The sequence below is a fragment of the Ips typographus genome, linkage group LG1, assembly GCF_016097725.1.
Source record: "Ips typographus isolate SLU linkage group LG1, UJ_Ityp_2.0, whole genome shotgun sequence".
Taxonomy (NCBI): domain Eukaryota; kingdom Metazoa; phylum Arthropoda; class Insecta; order Coleoptera; family Curculionidae; genus Ips; species Ips typographus.
Window position 1 is genome coordinate 13,548,037 of NC_138422.1, and position 19,301 is coordinate 13,567,337.

General features: G+C 32.6%; 4 protein-coding genes across 7 annotated transcripts in view; 1 reads left to right on the top strand and 3 right to left on the bottom strand.

The window, feature by feature from the left end:
- LOC145740328 (long-chain-fatty-acid--CoA ligase 6) overlaps nt 1-922 on the bottom strand; it is a 38,044-nt gene extending 37,122 nt beyond the window's left edge. The window contains exon 1 of the mRNA XM_081995817.1: nt 651-922. Coding sequence (XP_081851943.1) covers nt 651-729 — 79 coding nt within the window. The 5' untranslated portion in view covers nt 730-922. The remainder of the gene's footprint in view (nt 1-650) is intronic.
- A 1,134-nt stretch (nt 923-2,056) lies between these two features.
- LOC145725322 (bone morphogenetic protein 10-like) lies at nt 2,057-4,800 on the bottom strand. The gene is made up of 4 exons (XM_081974037.1): nt 4,411-4,800; nt 4,206-4,355; nt 2,579-3,078; nt 2,057-2,529 (listed from the first exon to the last, which is right to left on the bottom strand). The coding sequence occupies exons 1-4, from the start codon at nt 4,715-4,717 to the stop codon at nt 2,296-2,298; spliced, it is 1,191 nt and encodes a 396-aa protein (XP_081830163.1). The 5' UTR covers nt 4,718-4,800; the 3' UTR covers nt 2,057-2,295.
- A 135-nt stretch (nt 4,801-4,935) lies between these two features.
- Mtp (microsomal triacylglycerol transfer protein) lies at nt 4,936-16,609 on the bottom strand. Of its 2 annotated transcripts, XM_081974027.1 has the most exons (11): nt 16,306-16,609; nt 13,312-13,592; nt 9,543-9,982; nt 9,305-9,487; nt 7,431-8,017; nt 7,080-7,368; nt 6,245-6,889; nt 5,994-6,191; nt 5,430-5,584; nt 5,206-5,373; nt 4,936-5,145 (listed from the first exon to the last, which is right to left on the bottom strand). In XM_081974027.1, the coding sequence occupies exons 3-11, from the start codon at nt 9,816-9,818 to the stop codon at nt 5,007-5,009; spliced, it is 2,640 nt and encodes an 879-aa protein (XP_081830153.1). In that variant the 5' UTR covers nt 9,819-9,982; nt 13,312-13,592; nt 16,306-16,609; the 3' UTR covers nt 4,936-5,006. The 2 variants fall into 2 exon arrangements, with proteins under 2 accessions (XP_081830153.1, XP_081830144.1); XM_081974018.1 differs by lacking the exon at nt 13,312-13,592.
- Nucleotides 16,610-17,510: 901 nt separating this feature from the next.
- The window catches only part of cutlet (chromosome transmission fidelity protein 18 homolog), a 31,946-nt gene continuing 30,155 nt past the window's right edge, over nt 17,511-19,301 (top strand). For all 3 annotated transcript variants that reach the window (XM_081995812.1, XM_081995815.1, XM_081995813.1), the window contains exons 1-3: nt 17,511-17,699; nt 17,755-18,377; nt 18,434-18,767. In XM_081995812.1, the coding sequence (XP_081851938.1) occupies nt 17,612-17,699; nt 17,755-18,377; nt 18,434-18,767 (1,045 nt within the window). In that variant the 5' untranslated portion in view covers nt 17,511-17,611. The remainder of the gene's footprint in view (nt 17,700-17,754; nt 18,378-18,433; nt 18,768-19,301) is intronic.

Genomic DNA, 19,301 nt, shown 5'->3' on the forward strand with positions numbered 1-19,301 from the left:
TGGAGACGATTAATGGAATACTGAATATTTTGAATCATTGTATTCCCTTGCTTTTACGGATTATCTTGGTTTATCTGGAATAGTAGTTCAGAGCACGTTTTCAAACATCCATATGGGTATTTTTGTATACCTGATTATAGTTTGATAGAGAGAAAGAACCATTGGGAATCAATGTCAGAGTTTCTGATAAAATGGTCATGTGACCAACAATGACCAACAATGTGATTGATACACGTGAGATGGTTGTTTCCATCTTTGTTGGAAGCTTTGATTTTCAATGGTTCTTTTATCATTGAATCCTGTAATTTTGTAAATTTCATAACTATTATTGTGTCTTAACCTTCTTGCTAGAAACTAATAGATGCATCAGTTAAATCGTAAATACAATAATAACTAAAATAATGATATTAAAAGACAAAAATTCTCTTGGGGTGACAATAATTCAGATGAATGAGAACTATTAATTTATTTCAAGGAATGTAAAGTGTAATTTCTTATTACACCATCATAACTCCGTCTTAACTTTTTATTAATTACAGAGATAATCAAATTTACTTTAGTAGCAGCTGAATGTATTACATAATATCATAAAGCAGCTGCTTTAAAACATATTTTTCATTGCAACTAAAAGAACATCAAAACCTACTTACCTTTAGCATACTCGATCTTGCTTTTCAAATAACTGAAAGAGGTGGCGGTAGCATTGATTATTACATTCAACCCGTACATTTTTGAGCAAAAATAGAATTCTGTAGAACTTTTTTAAGAGAATTTCTTCTAAACAACCACGCAATTGCCTAAATTTACGTACAAACGACCTACGTTTAAAATTTTCCTAATTAACACAATATTTCTTTTGGTTCAACATTGACAATAATTTTGTATAAAAAATCGTATAAATCACGTAATAGGCACACTTCTATAGCTCTCCGCATAGCTGAAACTGCAGCTTATAAAATACCGACCTCGTGAACATGTGACCGACAATCGACCGGCTTTATTTCTGCACCCCGCAGCCGTCTGCTAGGAAAATAACACCCCCAAAGAATAAGGGCGGTGTTGCCATTTTGATTTCAACCCTACTTTTCATCCTGTTAATATTTGTATTACTATCTACGATAGAAAAGCATTTTATAGTGCTGCACTGCAAAATTAATTGCTCGCTGACAAATTAAGCACCAAAAAATGACAAATGAGTTTTTTTAAAAAAAGTCACCACGGCAACATTGGTTGGTATTTGCTACCGGGAAGTGTTCAAAACAGTGTGACCACAGTCTAAATTTTCCTAGTTTACAGTTTTCTGAAAGGTTGCTAATTTGCTATAAATGGGGGTGATTCATAATGTAAATACTTCTTCTTCTTTCTCTATTTCAGAATTATTTTTTATTATATTTCAAAGCGAGACACGTTGTGTAGTAATTTTAATGAAACATCATGTAAAAGGCCAACTTAAAATAAAAACTAATATGCGGGCTCGGAAACCCTTATCACGCCGGAAAGACTTAACAAAATTCGTTGGTTGCCATTTGTTGTTAATTTTATAGGTTTTATGTATTTTCCCATTTACGCTATTGTAAATTGTGTTTTTTTAAAGTGAAAAAAAGAGTTTGTTTATTTTTCTTAAAGACCATTACCAAACATGCCTGACGAAGATCCAGTAGAAGTTGAAACATTATTGGTTCAACATTTAGAATCTCCAAGCAAAAAAGAAAAATATTAAGCACTTTGCAGCTGATTGAATTGACTTCTCTTACTCTTTTGTTTAGCTTAATAATTAACTTCTTTAGCAATTTGTAGTTTTTTCAGCATTGATTCTTCGTTTTCTGGCTTTAAGCAGTCAGGTTCTAGGTTGTAATTATTGTTTTCCCTTGTATTCTTTTAATTTCTCGTAAGAAACCCATTTTTCTAAACTTCCTTTTTTCATCCCAGTCCCAATCCCAGAAATTACTAGACGCAACAGAGAATCGTAAACGACGAGAAATGAAAAGAATACACGGGGAAACAGTGAGTAAAAACTTAAAAACTTTGTAATTATTGTTTACAGCCAAACTGTCAGTTTGAGAAAATATCCCTTTATTTATTGTTCATTTTGAAAAATATATTTTACAGTGTATGTAATTTTTAAAAATATCAAGACAAAAGCAAACAATTATAATTACTAAATTAGAGATAAATGATTGATAAAACTTTAAAAAATGACTTATTTTTGCAAAAAAAGTTAGGATAAAAAATTTAATTTTTACTTGCATTTTTAACACAAGTTAGTCATAAATTACTTAAATTACATTACAAAGGTTATCTGCATCCACATTCCAGTACCACCATGTCCTTATAAGCAAACCTGTAAGTCAGTACTCCCTTCTCATCGACATATAAAACAGATATTGAATCTAAAGCAGTGGGGACACAACAAGATCTTGAAGCCTTCGATGGATCAACACTATGTATAAGAGATTGCATTATGGCGTGTTTGGTTGGATTCAAATGGTCTGCTACTGGGTAAAGACACCTTCCCTGACACTGATAAGCCTGGAAGTTGATGTGTTTTCACTTTGGATTTTTAAAAGATTGGCCTTACCTCGTAACCTCTTGGTTGAACTATCCATAAATCGAACCTTATCTCAGTGAAATCTACGTACAAAGGTCTTCTTCTGCAACTGTTCTTCTTTATTCTTTTACCACTTTTTTTACCCAAATCTCCACTCCATATAACGTTAGTTTCTTCTTCGTAGTCTTCTTCAACGTTTCGGCGCTTTCTTTGGTGCTTGTTCACTTGATGGTCTTCTTCCACCGAATACGACAGAATTAGAATAGGATAGTCGTGGTCATGCTCGACACCACCCAGCATGGGTGAGATGGATAAACGAAGATTTTGTGGTTGTTGCAATGTGGAAAAAACTGTAATCATAATTTTTAGTGGTTGATCGATAAAGTTTTTTTTCAGTATTTCTCCAACTTCACAAGTTAAGTTGAACGAGAGCCAAGTGTCGTTGAAATGATGTATTTCGAATTCTTTACGAGATGCGTATTCTCTAGTTTCTTGGTCGTACACAGCCAGTTTGATTGTTTTTCTGACCCCTTTAAAACAAAAATTAAGTTATAAAGAAAAGGCATTATATGTTCTGATAACGGTTATTGGAAAAACAAATTTCAAACTTTCCCTTTTGTTTGGACGAAGATTGTATACTAAAATGTATGAAAGTTAAAACCAATTTTAGGTCAAGGTGTCTAAAACTTTGCAAATTTTTTAAATTAATCTATTAGCAGATGTATTTATAAAGTTAGTTAATCATATTTGTCGGGTTGTAGTAATTTACATTGCTACCAAACTTGCTGTCAAATATACAAATTGCCATTCACATATTCTTGTCCAACTTATGCAGTCTTGACACCGTTATGTTTCTAAATTGATTAGTTACTTGAAGAATTCATATACAAGGTGTTTTAATAATAATCATGAAAAATAATCAATAATCATTTTAAAATGTAGTTTAATCGTTAAAAATTTGGTTAATTAAATTTATTTAATTGCTAAAGTTGAAATGGTAAGAGAAATATGTCACGCCACCTTGACAACGCAATTTTTGATGTTACAACACTGTAAAGGCCAGTTGACACTTATCATAACATCAAAGTCATGTGACTTTTAAAATGAAGTTTAAATGTTGAAAATTTGGTATATTTAATTTATAGAGTTGCAAAAGTTTGATAAGACTTTGATAATGCATTTTTAGAGTTTTTCCACACCGTAAACGCTAGTAGACACCTGTCAAAACAGTCACGTGACCCTAAAAAATAGTAATAGATTATGAAATAGTAGTAGATTGTGAAGTTTGAAAGTGAAAAGCTTGAACTTGAAACACTGTAAAGGCCAATTGACATCTGTTAAAACAGTCACGTGACCATAAAAAATAGTTTGCACTGTAAAAATTTGTAAAAATCAAATTTAGACAGTTAAAACGTCACGTGACGTAAGAAAGCTTGAAGATGTTTTCGTACAAATTTGTACGTATAATAGTGTCTTAATGATAAGAAAAATCCCTGAAAAAGTCCCTATTTAAAAAACAGTTTCGTGAATAAGTTTTAAAGTTATTGTTTGAGTTTCAACTACGGTTAAAAGGATAATCTTTTTCTTAAAAGAACAATGGTTTCCAAAAAAGACATTTTTATAAATTGGTTAGGTAATTGACAAGGAATTAACTTACCAGTTGTTTCTTTAGTTTTCACCTCGATACGGGTAAGCACCCTAAGTTCAGCTTCAAAAAATATTTCACCCCTAGCTGATTTTGGGATATTGAATATAAGCAAATGATTCTCGGACAGTTCTTCCAAAACATCATTCCCGTTTAATTTTTCTGGTTTAAAAACATTTTTTTTTCACTTTTTTGTTTTTTTAAATCACTCACTTACCAGTTTCACTTGGTATTAAACTCCTAACCAGATCCGCGTTATTACCACTTTTCCGACTTTTATTCTTCTCGTACAAATCCAGCATGAATTTCGGTATGTGATATTTGATTTTCCTAATTTTTTTCCCAGAAATTTCATAGTCACCGCTTCGAATTAAACTGTTGTTATTATAGTTGTGACCAATCACGTTGACTTCAATTGACGTGTTGGAGATCACGACATTTTTTAATAGTGCAACCAGAAAAATCCATAAACCAAACAATAAGGGGGCTAGCACAACGTACCCCAAACGCTTCTTGTAACTCATGTTTACACTTTGAGGCTGTATGGACGCCGAGCGTCGTGACGCTCTTGAAACACTTGAAATCCATTTCAAGCCTTCTCTTATCTCAATTTTCAAGTATAAACAGTTCTTATCAAGGAATACGGTCTTTATTAGAGGGAATATTTATAAAAATATAGTGGTGCTATTTCTGGATTACCAGGAAAATGTTTGAAGGCGAAAGTTTTGATTAAGGTGCAATGTTATGTTCAACATTTTATATTACAAATAATAAAAAATAATATGGTAAAAAAACAGATTGTAGTATAAGCTGTCAGCTAAAAAGGGCACTACACATTTCGTTATTTTTCCTATTAAGGGCGTATGTATATCCTGGTAAGTGTCTGCGTTTCCTAGTGGTTACATCTATTAAATTTTCATCTTGTACAGATTCACGTTTATGTATTTCATGCCTAGAATATCAAATTGATGAAATTATTACAGTTTCAGGTTAAAAAAGCAATAATAAATACCTGAACAGTGAATCAGGTTGGGAAAGTCTCATGCATAATTTGACTTTGTCAGAGAAATCCCCGTCGATTTCCAGGTTCAAAGCGGGTTCAACGAAACTTTCAAATACCACTTGAGTGCTAACTAGAGGTGTAGCTACTTTTACCAAACCATGCGCAACAAACCCTACCCTAAAATTTAAATTTTATCAGTTTTTGTACGCTTGCAATAATACGATTAGTCCTACGATTTTTTTATTAAAGATTGTGAAGTTCTGCTCCAAATTGACACTTCGATTTTGCCAGAAAGATCAAATGAAACCACTCCCTTCACATCTACTTCCACTATAAATCCGTTGCCCAGTCTTATGGATTCTTGGTGATCTTGGGTCATGATTAAAGCCTGCACAAAACAGCAAACATGAAAGAAAAACTCTGTTTCCGAATGTACACCGCAACAGTAAACCTAACTTTTAAATAAATATTTAGACATTTTTTTCTACAACTCACAGAAAAAATGACGTCGATAACCGTTTTGGTTCGTAAAATATCCTAATTCAAGTAAAAATGGGAGTTTTTATGAGAGTTCATGTAAGTTAAAAGGTAGAGGAATGTGCAAGTAATTTTCTTGTTTAATTTTCGAACATGAAAATTATCTACGGTGTACGCTAGATGTGTCATTCATTTACAAAAAATACAACTTTTCCACTTCCACGGTATAGTACTAATTTTATTTTAATCGGAATAAATAATCGCGTACCTTTCTGCGGGAGTTAAATTGTAGAACCCTGTATAAATTTATTAAAACATACCTGAAACGCGGGAGTTATATCAGAAGCAGTTCCAGACCACACATGACCCATCAACTCTCCTTGCCCATCAAAAAACACAAACGGTCTTATTTGAGTCCCTAAAACGGTCAGCTCCATACCAGCTGTAGCTGATTCTTCTTCCTCACCCTCGTCTTCACTGGATACAAAACTTGATAATCCCCCGGCAAAAATACCTAACTAATTAGTAACTCCATCAGTTTTGCTTGCATCACAAATATCACCAAACATACCGTGAATAATTCCTTGGAGATGCCTTCTTTAGTCAGCACCACGTCCACCACACCTCTTTTAACTATCCCAGATTTAATTTCTTGTACCGACACTAAACTGCCATTAACTGATGTTCCTCTGAAGATTTTTCTTGTCAGTGCAGTGGAAAGTCCTCTTGGTGACAGAGTGGAGTAGTTGTTTAGCCTGGGATTGCTTCTAATAATGCTAGTAACTCTCTGATTAAATTTTTCGCATTGCTCTGCCAGCATTTTAACACTTTGAAAAGCATATTGGCGCACTTCGTATGTAGAGTTGCTCGCCACAAAATTGAGAATAGTTTCTATCGTTAAATCGGAAGCTCCAGCTCCAAGGAGAATATCCACCGCCAAAGTTCTGGAGCTAGAGTCGTGAACTTTATCCAGTTGGAGCAAAGTTTTTTTAGCCTGTTTCAACAGGTCAGAAGACCAAAGTTTGGGTCCAAAGCTTTTCACAGCTTTCCAAGCTAGAATCTCTTCTTTTGCTGTTCCAGTTTGGATTATTTGCAAAAGCTTTGGTATCGTTGAAGACGACTGGAGGTTTTTGAGTGCGTTAAGGAATACAAAACGTTCCTTATTTTTTGCATAATCGAATCCGTTGACAATAGTTTCTTCTACAGTTTTCAAAATCTGAAAAAAAGTCTGTCATAAAAGAAGAAAAGTTATTTTTGAAAAAATAGCAAGAGAATTGAAGGAATTTTAGGAGAATTCAAGAGAATGAACAAGAAGAGGTGTTATAAGAACATTTTTTTGGTTTGTGAAGTTTTGGCGTAAGTCTAGAACGCCAAGGTATTCAGTGTATTGCAAATTTTTAAATTACCTTTAGCGTATCATAATTCTGCTTTCCAAACTTGGATAAAGTTCGGGCCATTGATGCTATACTCAAAATTAGTGTGGTTTTGATGTTCTCAGGAATTTTAACATATTTTTTGTACTTATCCAACAAGTCCTCTAATATTTCTGGTTGGGGATGGATCGAAAAAGACAATGCCCATAAATATCTCTCTACCAGGTCAGTGTGCTCCTCTTGGTCCAAGTGAAGGTGTTTCATGGCTGCTTGATGCGAATTTAAGGTTTGTACGTATCCTAGAATATCGTAGAGTTGCGGCCTGTTGGTTTTAAATGTATTAAAAGTAAGTTTAACACATAATTATTGGTAAAAGTTACTTACAAAATTTTCTCATTTTTCTTCGAACCTAAAGCTTTGGATATTTCTTCGGTGTTGCTTGATTTGGCCGCCCTGAAGATGGGGAGAAATGCTTTAGCTGACTTCACAGTGCCTAAATTGTTCGTTTTCAAGCCGTCACGCATAGCACCAATTTCTTTGCTAAACAAACTTTTTTCACTAGTTTTACCATTTTCTTTACTGCTTAAAAGTTTAGTTTCTTCTTTACCACTCGTCAAAGCAGCAAGCGCTTCTTCAAAACCACCAAACTGACTAATCTGACCAGAAACGGTTTTCTGGTAAGTCAAAAACTGTTCAGCTTCAATCAAACTACCCAGCTCTACTTTTGACTGGAAACTAACAAGGTGTTTCTCGATTTGTCTGACAGTTTTCAGTAAATTTTCTAAAGTAGTATATTCGGTAACTCTAGTTGAGGTTACGGTAACGCCCAGTATAGGATCAGTGTGTTTGAAGTTCTCTAAATCATCTTGCTGGCAGTTCGTTTTGATTTTTTTGATTTTCGAGTCTTCAGAGATGTATGTTACGTTGCAGTAGCCTGAAGTGTCTACTTCTGCATGGTTGTCTGGTTGGACCTGTTTTAAGAATTGTTGAGATTAGAGATGGCCAATGTTCGAACAAACTGGTTTAGAGTATAAAATGTAAATTTTGTTAAAAAAAACATCAGAAGTGAAGTAAAAGACACTTAAATATTTGAAACTTATAATTAAAATGATAGGAACGCTAAAGTTAAGCTGTGAAACATGTGAAGAAAACGAAAAAAACAACAAGTTTGAAACAAAAAAAGGCGAAAAAGAACGAATGACAAAAAGAGGTAAGTGCTTTCGTAAAATCGATAAAATTGGGAAATAAGGAATCGATAAAGAAGGAATTTACTTTTCGCAAAAACGCTCGTATCTGTACGTTTTTATTTTTACCTACGACCTCAGTGTAAATAGGTAATAAACCTCTTTACGCACAGTTGTACAAAACCGCACAGCTGTAAAAAAAGCGCACAGTTTTAAGATCGGCCACAAACTATTGCTCTAATTCTGGGAAAAATTGATTTTGTTTACATTTCTTCCTTTATCAGAGTATATTAGATGGAGATCATCGCGTAATGCATTGTTCATACAGTTTTAAGTAACTACCACTTCGTCTAGAATATTATCTGCAATAGCAAACACATCAAGTAATATTACTGAAAGCTTTCCCTTTCTTCTTAATAACTGTGATGTCACCATAAATAATTATTTTAGGAACAACACTAATTATTATTTAAGTAACATGATTTGTGAATTTTTTTTTATTACGTTATTATTTTTTTCTTTAGTGGCATAATACGATTAGTACAAATATGATGTCAATACGTTGAAAATATACTTTTTTAATGAAAAGTTACTCTGTATTATATGAATTGCGAAAACAAGACTTTCCATTTGGTTGTAGGTAAAGTATAGTACGTCGCACGTGCTCTAAGGCATTTTACGCACTCATGGAATTACACACTCGCCGCTACGTGGCTTACGTAACTTTTTCCATATCGTGCGTAAAATGCTTCTTACAGCACTACTTACGTAATATACTATTAAGGGCGACTTTTTTATGTGAATTGGATTTATACAGAATGGTCCAAAACCTGGGTATTTAAAATATTTTTGGGGGTGACATAATGGTATGAAATTAAAACCCCTATTCTGTAGACAGTAGCGCAATTTTAATATTCTGTAGACTAAACTACTATAAGCAGTACATTTTTTCGGTGATATAAAAAATAATAATACCTTGTAGTGCGTTTTTCAACAAGATAAAAGACTTTTTTCATGAAAATTGAGCCACACATTATATCAATCAAATAACTCTGTAAATAATTCACAACTTACCTGTAATAGACTGACAATTCCTTTCTTGACATTCTTAACAAAATCACTGTCCTGTTTTGAAAAGTAGGACTTTTCCACTAAACCATTATTAAGAACCACTATCAAAGGTTCATTTGCTTCAGAGGCTACTTTAAACATTTTTCCATTTGGTTGGTTTGCTGGTTGCAATCGAGGGTTATTTAACTAAAATATATTTTTTTTATTTTAATTTAGAGCTAAAATAATAGGAAAAACGTACTTCTAGCTTAAGTAGTCGTCTATCTCCGCCACTCCACATGGTGGTAACTAAAACTTCACCTTGTAACTGAAATCCAACATTTTTTCCTGTCTGTTCAACATCATTAATTATCACCGAAGATTCCCAATCAAACACTAATTTTTCACCAGGATTAAAAGTGTTCAAATATCCATTCAAACCGGCGGCTGATGATATTAGAACAAACCCTGTACACAACGCAAACAGCATGGTTAACACTAAAGAGTAAAAGTTTAAACCACCACACACAAAAGCCATATTTCTATGAGGTAGTTTTTGTTAATGATACATTGCTTCGTTTACATCGATAACATTAACTCTGACGAGGCTCATCTTATCGTGAAAAAGGTTGAAGGTTGACCAAAATATCTTTGTTTTGCTTTTCTTCGTCAACGTGGTGGAATCTCGTTAGTGACTGAGACCTGCAAATAATCAATAATTTGTTTAGTACCATGTGGAGGATTATCAGTTTATCAAAATTTTATCTTGTACTGAGATTATATTGTTATCACTGCTAGAGTATTTTAGTTGATTTTGATGAGTAGCCGGAAGCCAAACACTATGCCAAATAAACCGTAGCAGGAAAGTAAATATTTAAATTGTTATTGTAAATTTGTAATAAACCATAATTTTTATGATCACTGTTTGAGCGGAAACATGTACAGGGTGCTGCATTTTCGATGGTTTTAGGGGGTACAGAGAAAACGGTAATAGATAGAAAAAAAGTAGCATACGTGTTCCGATCTCATTTTCTGAGCTGAGATGACTGGCGAAGAGTGGGCTGCGCAAACTTCTTTTGTTTCAAAGATACGGGGGGTTTTTGAAAAGTGGCCATTTTGGAACCTCCTCTGTATTTCATTTGCTATTAAAGTTATAAAAAAAATAAAAACGGTTTCTGGTACAACTTTTCACGTAGAATCCAATGGCGTAGTCAGTTTTTTTCTATGACGTTTAGTTTCTGACTTATGACAGTAAGTTATATTTTTTTAAATGGAACACCCTATATATTTTTACGTCATTTAATCCTGTTAATTTTTTCCTTTCCAACGATGTATTACAACATATAAATTTGTAAACGTTAAATTTTTAATTAAAGAAAAGGTGTTTCCAAAGGTGTTTCCTATTCAAAAAAGTGCTACTTAATATCTAAAATAAAAATAAAATTTGGCTATGTTTATTTTAACATGGTACATGTGGTTTATGTATGTAAATAGTTTTTAATTTCTACCATAAAGATAGTGTAACCACGTTTCTTATTAAGGCGACAATATTATCGATTCTTCTCGATTTGCTGAATTTTGAGAAGTTGGCCATGGAAGCTTCTCCATGGTTACTTAAATGGCATTTGTTAATCACACATTTTCTGCGTCAGGTGACATTTTCAAAAATTTCTTGGTGTTTTGTTCTTGCAATTTTCTCAAAATGGAAAACACACATAAATGGAACATGATCGAATGTTACATAGAGAGTGGAAAAAATAAAGTCGAGGCTGCAAATTTATATTTTCAACGGTATCCAGAACGTCGGCAACCAGACTGTAGAATTTTTGAACGACTTCAATCAAATCTCTGTGACTTTGGCTCTTTTTGTAAACCCAGATCAAAAACGTATTTTAAAATAACCAGAGAAGTTGAAACAATAAACACAATTGCATATGTCACAGCTGAACCGAAAACATCAACTAGGAAAATAAAAGAAGACTTAGGGATATCTTCAAAAAAGGCTATAAAAATTCTGAAAGAAAATAACTTCCGACCATATGTAATAAGAAAGGTAGGTAAAGAAAATGGAATATTATATAATTTATTTTGCTGATATTCACTTTTTTACGACCATATATAGTAATTAATAAATCCTGCTTGATTTAATAATAACAGAAACGTTGATGATCAGTTAATAATCTTTCGCTCGTAATAATTCAAATATATCAACCTCTTTAGATTTAGCTATATCGATTAATTTTACATATATTATCTGTTATTCTAGGTACAAGATCTGCATCCTGGTGATGATGCTAGAAGGGTGATATTTTGTCAATGGTACTTACATAAATGCAGGGAAAACCCAAATTTTCACCAAAAAATTATTTGGACTGATGAAGCCCATATATCGAGCGATGGAGTTTTTAACAGGCACAATCACCATTACTGGTCTGATATAAATCCCCATCAAACTATTAGGCGCCGTCAGCAAGGAAAATTTGGTTTCAATGTATGGGTAGCGGTTTTTGGAAGTCGAGTTTTAGCATATCAAATTTACAATCAAAATTTAAATTCCGAATTATATTTGTCAGTTTTGGAAGAAAAAATTATTGAAAATTTAGAAAATATGCCACTAAATCAAATTTTGGAGATATACTTCCAGCAAGACGGTGCGCCGCCACATAATGCCAGGAGAGTTTCTGAATTTTTAAATCAAAATTTTAATGCAAAATGGATGGGTACAAATGGGCCAATTAGGTGGCCACCACGGTCACCAGACCTGACACCCCTTGATTTCTTTTTTTGGGGTCACATAAAAGACAAGATATACAAAAATAAATCAAATACTGTTGAAGAACTGCGCGAAAAATTTGAAGAATGCATTTACGCAATTCCAAACCTTTCAATTTTTAATGCTACAAGGGCTGTAGTAAAAAGATGTGAAATGTGTTTAGATAACCATGGACGTCAATTTGAACATCTGCGTTAGTCACTGCTACTTATGGCCAATTACACCAATATATAAGGGCTGCTTAGGGTAAGTTTGGTTTTCACTGCGACATTTGCATCATTATAATGTCATATTGGAATCTCAACGTAGCTATAAGTACTAACATTAATTTAATTTTGTAACCTTAGAATTTTTTAAATTATAATTGTTCTCATATTTTCTTAAATAAATAGTAAGTTATCTGATGTGTTAGTTTATATCTTTTTCCGATTGTTTTTGTTTGGTAATTTAGATATTGGCATATTTTTTATTAGCAAACGTCTTTTTGACCTTTTTTTTTAATTAACGTTTACAAACTTATATGTTGTAATACATCATTGAAAAGGTAAAAATTAACAGGATTAAATGACGTAAAAATATATAGGGTGTTCCATTTAAAAAAATATAACTTACTGTCATAAGTCAGAAACTAAACGTCATAGAAAAAAACTGACTACGCCATTGGATTCTACGTGAAAAGTTGTACCGGAAACCGTTTTTATTTTTTTTATAACTTTAATAGCAAATGAAATACAGAGGAGGTTCCAAAATGGCCACTTTTCAAAAACCCCCCGTATCTTTGAAACAAAAGAAGTTTGCGCAGCCCACTCTTCGCCAGTCATCTCAGCTCAGAAAATGAGATCGGAACACGTATGCTACTTTTTTTCTATCTATTACCGTTTTCTCTGTACCCCCTAAAACCATCGAAAATGCAGCACCCTGTACATGTTTGTTCTGAAAATAACAGGTTTTTTAATTACTTTAGAAAATAGGTTGTAAATAGGAAAATTGATATCAGTCACGTTTTACTTGTTTTTTAAAAAGTTTACGGTATTAAAAATTAATTTCTACATTGCTTTTAAGGATATAAACTGAACTAGATGAAAGTACTCAAGAGAATAATATTCGCCTTTTTACATGCTCAACCAAAGATAATAGAACCGCTAACCAAAAAATGTTTTTGTGGTAATTAGTAGTACTCGGAAAAATATGGGACACATATTTTTTTCTTTTTTACTCTAAATAGATTTAACTGCGTAAGTACGTTAATAAAACTCACCCTTAATCTTAATTGGTACAGCAAATACGAAAAAGTGTCATGTAACGTAGGAAAGGCCAGTTGACTCGTCTCTCTTCTGCTTATAGCGAACTGAGCAAAACAAAATATGTATGAACGTATGTCTTATATGAATTTTTTCCAAATGTCAACTGTGTTTCACTGAATCCTAAATCACATTTTAACTTCGTTGCTCGTTGCAGGTTTGTTTTCAGGAATGTAAAATTTTCAGAAAATTAAATTTATAGAAATTTTTCGGTAATTTTCCAGAAAATTTGGAAAATCTGAAAATTAAAAAAAAATCGTTTTTTACATTTTTGTACTATTAACTTAAAGGTATTCAGTCAGTGGAGGTTAATTTTGAAAATAAAAAAATTTCACTTGAAATTTTTTGACAATTCTAGTTTTTAATTTTTTAAGGTCAAACCAGACCATTTTGGATTTTCCTTAATCAAAGTAATTTTTTTAACTAATTTGAACCTGGGGAACACAAATCTGACGTCCATTTTGCTCTAAGTGGCACCGTTTCGGAGATGACCTTGAAAGTATGTCAATTTTGACACCCTAGGGCGTGGCACCCTTGCAAAATAACCTTTTGACAAATGACACTTTACGTCATTTCTAGTTTTTAATTTTTCAAGGTAAACGGTGCATGGTACCAAAAAAGTGTATAGAAGGTAAAAGTTGAATCCCATCGAGGTGCATTTGTGGTAAAATCTTCAGACCTCTAACCTGAAACGTTCCTGAGATATTAAGCAAAAACTGCAAAAAACAAGAGTCAACTTTGACGCCCTCTAGCGGCTAAACGGGGCAACTTAGCCATGCCCGCTCAACGTAACGTGATAGCCCCGTTCATTAGCTTTCTTTTGTTACACGGTGTGTTTATACAGGGTGTTTCAATTAAGCGAATTATGGACGATTTTCTGGAAAAGTGCACTAAAATTTTGCTCAAATTGGGAATTTCTGCTTTCGAGGAGTGTGGTCAAAGTAAGGCCTGTAGGAGCAAAAACAATTGAATATCGATACAAACATTTTACATCAAGTAGGCCTAGAATTTGACGTAGATTCCAAAAATCGAATAAAAAATTAAAAGTTTGGTTTGTTGCTCAAATTTGGGACACCTTGCATACATGGATTATCTAGGAATAAAGTATATGTAAATATCTACAAGATTCATATTTGGTATTTTTTTATAAAACAAAAATTAAAAAAGTTACAAGGATATTAAAAATTTATTGAATTACCCTGTAAACTACGCCATTGTATTGTCAATAACTCGGTTATTCGGACAACTATAGGGTGGTTCAATATTTGTAGCCCTTGAAATTTTCTTTTGACCACCCTGTATAGCGTTTTTATCTAAAACGTCGAATAACTGAGTTATTTACTGTTAAAACTGAGTTGTTTGATTTTGACAGTTTTTACTGGGACAGCCCATAACTTTGTTATTTTGACAGTTACAGGGTGGTTCAATATACCAATTTGTGAAAACCAAACCTTGAATTTGTTTTTTGATAACCCTGTATACCATATACCTGTAGTAGAAATGTCACGCTACCGAAAGATTAAAAGCTGTTATACCGGGAACGTGTTGTCCAGAAGGGATAAATTTATAAATATTACTTTTTTAAAATTTGATATCATTTCGAAAAGTGTTGAGGTTAGGTATACAACATTTTTCAGAAAGTTTTCGGTAATTTTCCGGAAAAAATTGGAAAATCTGAAAATTCAAAAATAATTCGTTTTTTAATTAATTGTACAACAATCTTATATCAATTCAAATACGGTTTAATGTACTTCTAATCATTTACCCTCGTTTACATCGTCGTTTTGTAAGCCGAGTGCAGATGAAAAAAGTCACACTCTAAACCACACTTAACTTAAGCTATGGTTAAAGTACAACGATGCAAATGGCGCTTAAATGTCTTAAATTATCTCATTAGAATGCATGATAAGTTTGACAATAACAATGAAAAGTTTGACAGTTTTTTCCTTATCAAGGAAAATTTTAATTTAAGCATGAAGTAATTTTCCGGTAAATTTTCAAAAATAGAAATTTTCCGACCCGAAAATTACCGCTTTTACATCTGAGTTTGTTTTGTAGTTTCAGTGTTTCACCGATTTACATTAAAGCCAGACACACAAAAAAATATATTTTTGCTGCTTCTTACTTTTTAGGTCCAACAGAACATACCCAAATTAACAAAAATTAGTTGATTGATACGTTAGGCAAGTGTTAATAACTTTGGCAACAATGCACTGGTTACAAAGAATATTCTAACCTTCCACTTAGGTTACGGAATTGAAGAGTCTGTAATTACGTCATGGGAGATCGTGCCAGGCTCATTGTAACATTTTATTTAAGCCTTTTATAAAAATACTGGAGATATAATTTTCAAAAGCAAGACAATAGCACATTGTAAAGCATAAACTGTATTAAGTTTTTTGATATCCTTGATATACTTTTATATTACCTAATTAATTGATACAGTATCCTGTACAGTACATAAATAATAACCTAAAATAAATAGTAAACTAATTAATTAATTTTGGTAACTTAAAATTCCATATGTACGTCATAAAAAACGTTAGTAAGTATACTACTCTGCAACTGCAACTACAACTTTTTTCCTCTAGAGGAACATGATGGTACACTATATTCTTATTTAAATTCTGCTTTTTATTTAAAACAAAAACAAATTTGTGTAGCAAACGTGTGTAATATGGTATCAACGGTTTAAAAGTAAAAAGGTTACAAAATGATCAAAATGTTTTGAAACGCTCACCCTGTACGTAAGTATCAATAAAATGTGTGACAAAGAATGGTTTTTGCATAAAAGGCTTTTATTTAGCTAAGAAATGATAAACTAGAAATTAAAAACAAAGGTTATAGCTACTCTTGAACAAAATGACTAACAATTTCCTAATAAGACTAAACAAAGAGCAAGAAAATTAATGTAATTAAGCAGTAAAATGTTTTTAAAAAAGCATATCTACCTAATTCCTTCCCTCATCAATGTTATAACTGCTAACTGCAATTTTTTTCGATAACTGATTTAACATAACTAAAACATTCTAGTGAATAATCTTTAGCAGGAAAAACGGTTCCTGCTTGAACTGTGTATCACATACCTACTCGGACTGCAATCGCGAGCGCTCGTCTGGTTTATTTGCTGGGCAGTACCGTTATTAAACAGTTCAATGTGACGTTCTTTAGACCTCCACTACTTCGGAAGGTACCCGAATACATAAGTGGTCACTTATGCTCATAATTGAATAATTATGATGATGTGGGGACGAACTACGATCATGTGAACTGAAAATTCAACCTGAAATATTCTGTTTTAAGTTGTTTAATATTTATTTCTTTATATGATTTTTTTTATAATGGCTTAGCTGATTTTAGAACTGCCACCTTCTATTTTAACTCTGACAAAAATTAAAGGTTGACAGTGCCCTCGTATTTGTTAGTAAACTATCTATGGCTCCAAAATCTATAATACCTACTACACTTTTGGAGATTGATTATTTCCATTTTTGAATGTTTTCTGAGCCGTTTACTGTAGAATTTAGTTGTTTTTGTGGATTGTGTAGGGTGTAGGTACTTGAATCGCTTGAAGCAACAGATTATTTCCTTTAAAGATCTGTTTTACTGGTTGCCTAGATTTCAAAAATATAAAGTTTCATTTTTAATTTAAAATAAATAGATAAACCAAACCGCTTTTGTATTCCTTCCGTTATTCAATGCGACATTGTCAACTATTTACATTTTACCTTTTTTGTTGGATTATCTTAATTTGAAATTATTATGTTTAAAAATTATACATAACGAATTCTAGGTTTTCCTAGTACTGAAACAGCAACTTCGTTGCTACAAAATCGCCTACTAAATATGCCTGCAATCAATTAAAGGCTTTAAAAGTTTCAGATGTTTTTTTTTAGGAAGATTTTGAAAAATAAAAATAGCAAAAGCTAAAGTTTCCGAACGTACTTACCTAAATCAGCTGTTTTTGACTGATAAGTGTTCAAATATTCAACTAACGTCAAAAAATATCTATTCTTTTTGTTCTACCAACACAACTTGGAGTTAGTGTCACGTGATAGTGTATTCCCGACATGCAACAATATCACGTGATTACAACCAAATTTTGTGACTTGGATTACTGTCTATCTAACCATAACCAAACAATTTAGCTGTCACCTTTAAGCGGGAATTTATGAGTTGTAAAACAAAACATCCTACAACATTCAAATTATTTTAATTAAACTGAATTTAGGCTTAAGTGTTATTAAATACATCACTATGGACGACTTTCCAGATCCAGATGAAGAATTCGAGTTAATGTACCAGGATGAATTGGAATTACTCAAAGAACAAGACAACTTTGAAGGTATATAAGCAAACTACAATTGTGTTTGGTTTGTTTTTGTAATAAACTGTTTTAGATGAAGAATTAAACATTATGCCAAATCCTGTGCGAAAAAGTTTAAACTTTGATACTCCATCAAAGCAAACATCAACCAAAACTAAATCAGACACTCTCAACAGCTCTTTCGATTCCTGTTTCAAGGAACTTCAAGGTGTTACCAATCTTTATGGAGATAACCAGAGTCAACCTGATGTAACTTCAAAAAAACGACCCGCTGACGCTGTTGATTTATTTGGAGATATTACAGACCTTGAAAATGTCCCTGATAGTTTCTGGGAAGATCTAAACCCTTCAAAAAGACACAAAGCTGACAAAGAAAAGGATGAAGATCTGGAATTAATAGATTACATAGTGCAACGTAGATTGGAGAATAAAAGGAATCAAACACTGTCTTCAGTAACTTTAAGTGGTGTAATTAGTTTCCAAACTAAAAGTGATAGGGATAAGTTCAACTTGTCAGCTTCAGTGCCAAAGTATCCTTTTATTAAACTAAAATCTTTTGGTGGGGATTTTGTTTATGTGAGATTTCACTCTGAAGATTTTGAGAAGGAAGAAACACGCAGAATGCTACAAGCAAACTCATTTCAGGGACTCATGGGTGAGAGTTTTAAAAATGTTTGGAATGAGGCTAAAAAGCTGGTAACACACACCTTCCTACACCATTTTACTTACCAACATAATTATAAATTTTACAGTTAAATCAAGAGTATGAAGATACACCACTAGTTGAAGTAAATAATGATCTTGAGATGCTTGAATCTGATAAAGAAGACAAACAGTTATGGGTTGATTTATACAAACCCAAAAAGTATTTGGAGCTTTTAAGTGATGAAGGCACTAATCGAACAATGTTAAGGTGGATGAAATTGTGGGATAAGGTGGTGTTTCATCGGAATCCTAAGATTAAAGTACCCAAAGCTGACAAACCTTTTCAAAGCAGATTTAAGATGTTTGAGCTTAATACTGACTTAGATGAACATGGTAGGCCTTATCATAAAGTGGCTTTGTTATGTGGACCACCAGGTTTGGGTAAGTGATTTTAATTTAAAGTTTGAAACTAAATTTTATTTTTTATTGGGATGAAATTAGGTTTTCTTGCTTGGAAGGTGAATGATTGATATTGTACTATATCAAGTGATTTGAGTTAGAAAATATGATTTTTATCAAATATAGTCAATTATTATTCTCATTATTTGAATCTGAAGGCCTACATCTAAAATATTTGTCTATTAAGGTAAATATTTTGGCTGGTAGCACAGACTTTTCAACTGACTAGACTACCAATACTTGCAAAGTATTAGATAATGGAAAAATGTTAATATATTAATAATGTTAATAGATTATTGGGAAAATTCTTAACTGAATTAAACATTTTGGAGAATTATGAACACTATTGTTAGATTTTCAAATAATTGCTAACTCAAATCAAGTTTACTTTTTTAAGAGAAACAGCATTGACCTTGATTTCTTAAATGTAAAAAATCATTTATTTTGAAGGTTTTACTAAAGCCTATGGGTTTGTCAAATTCCCAGTTATTTTGTTGAGCCACTTTAAGATAACTG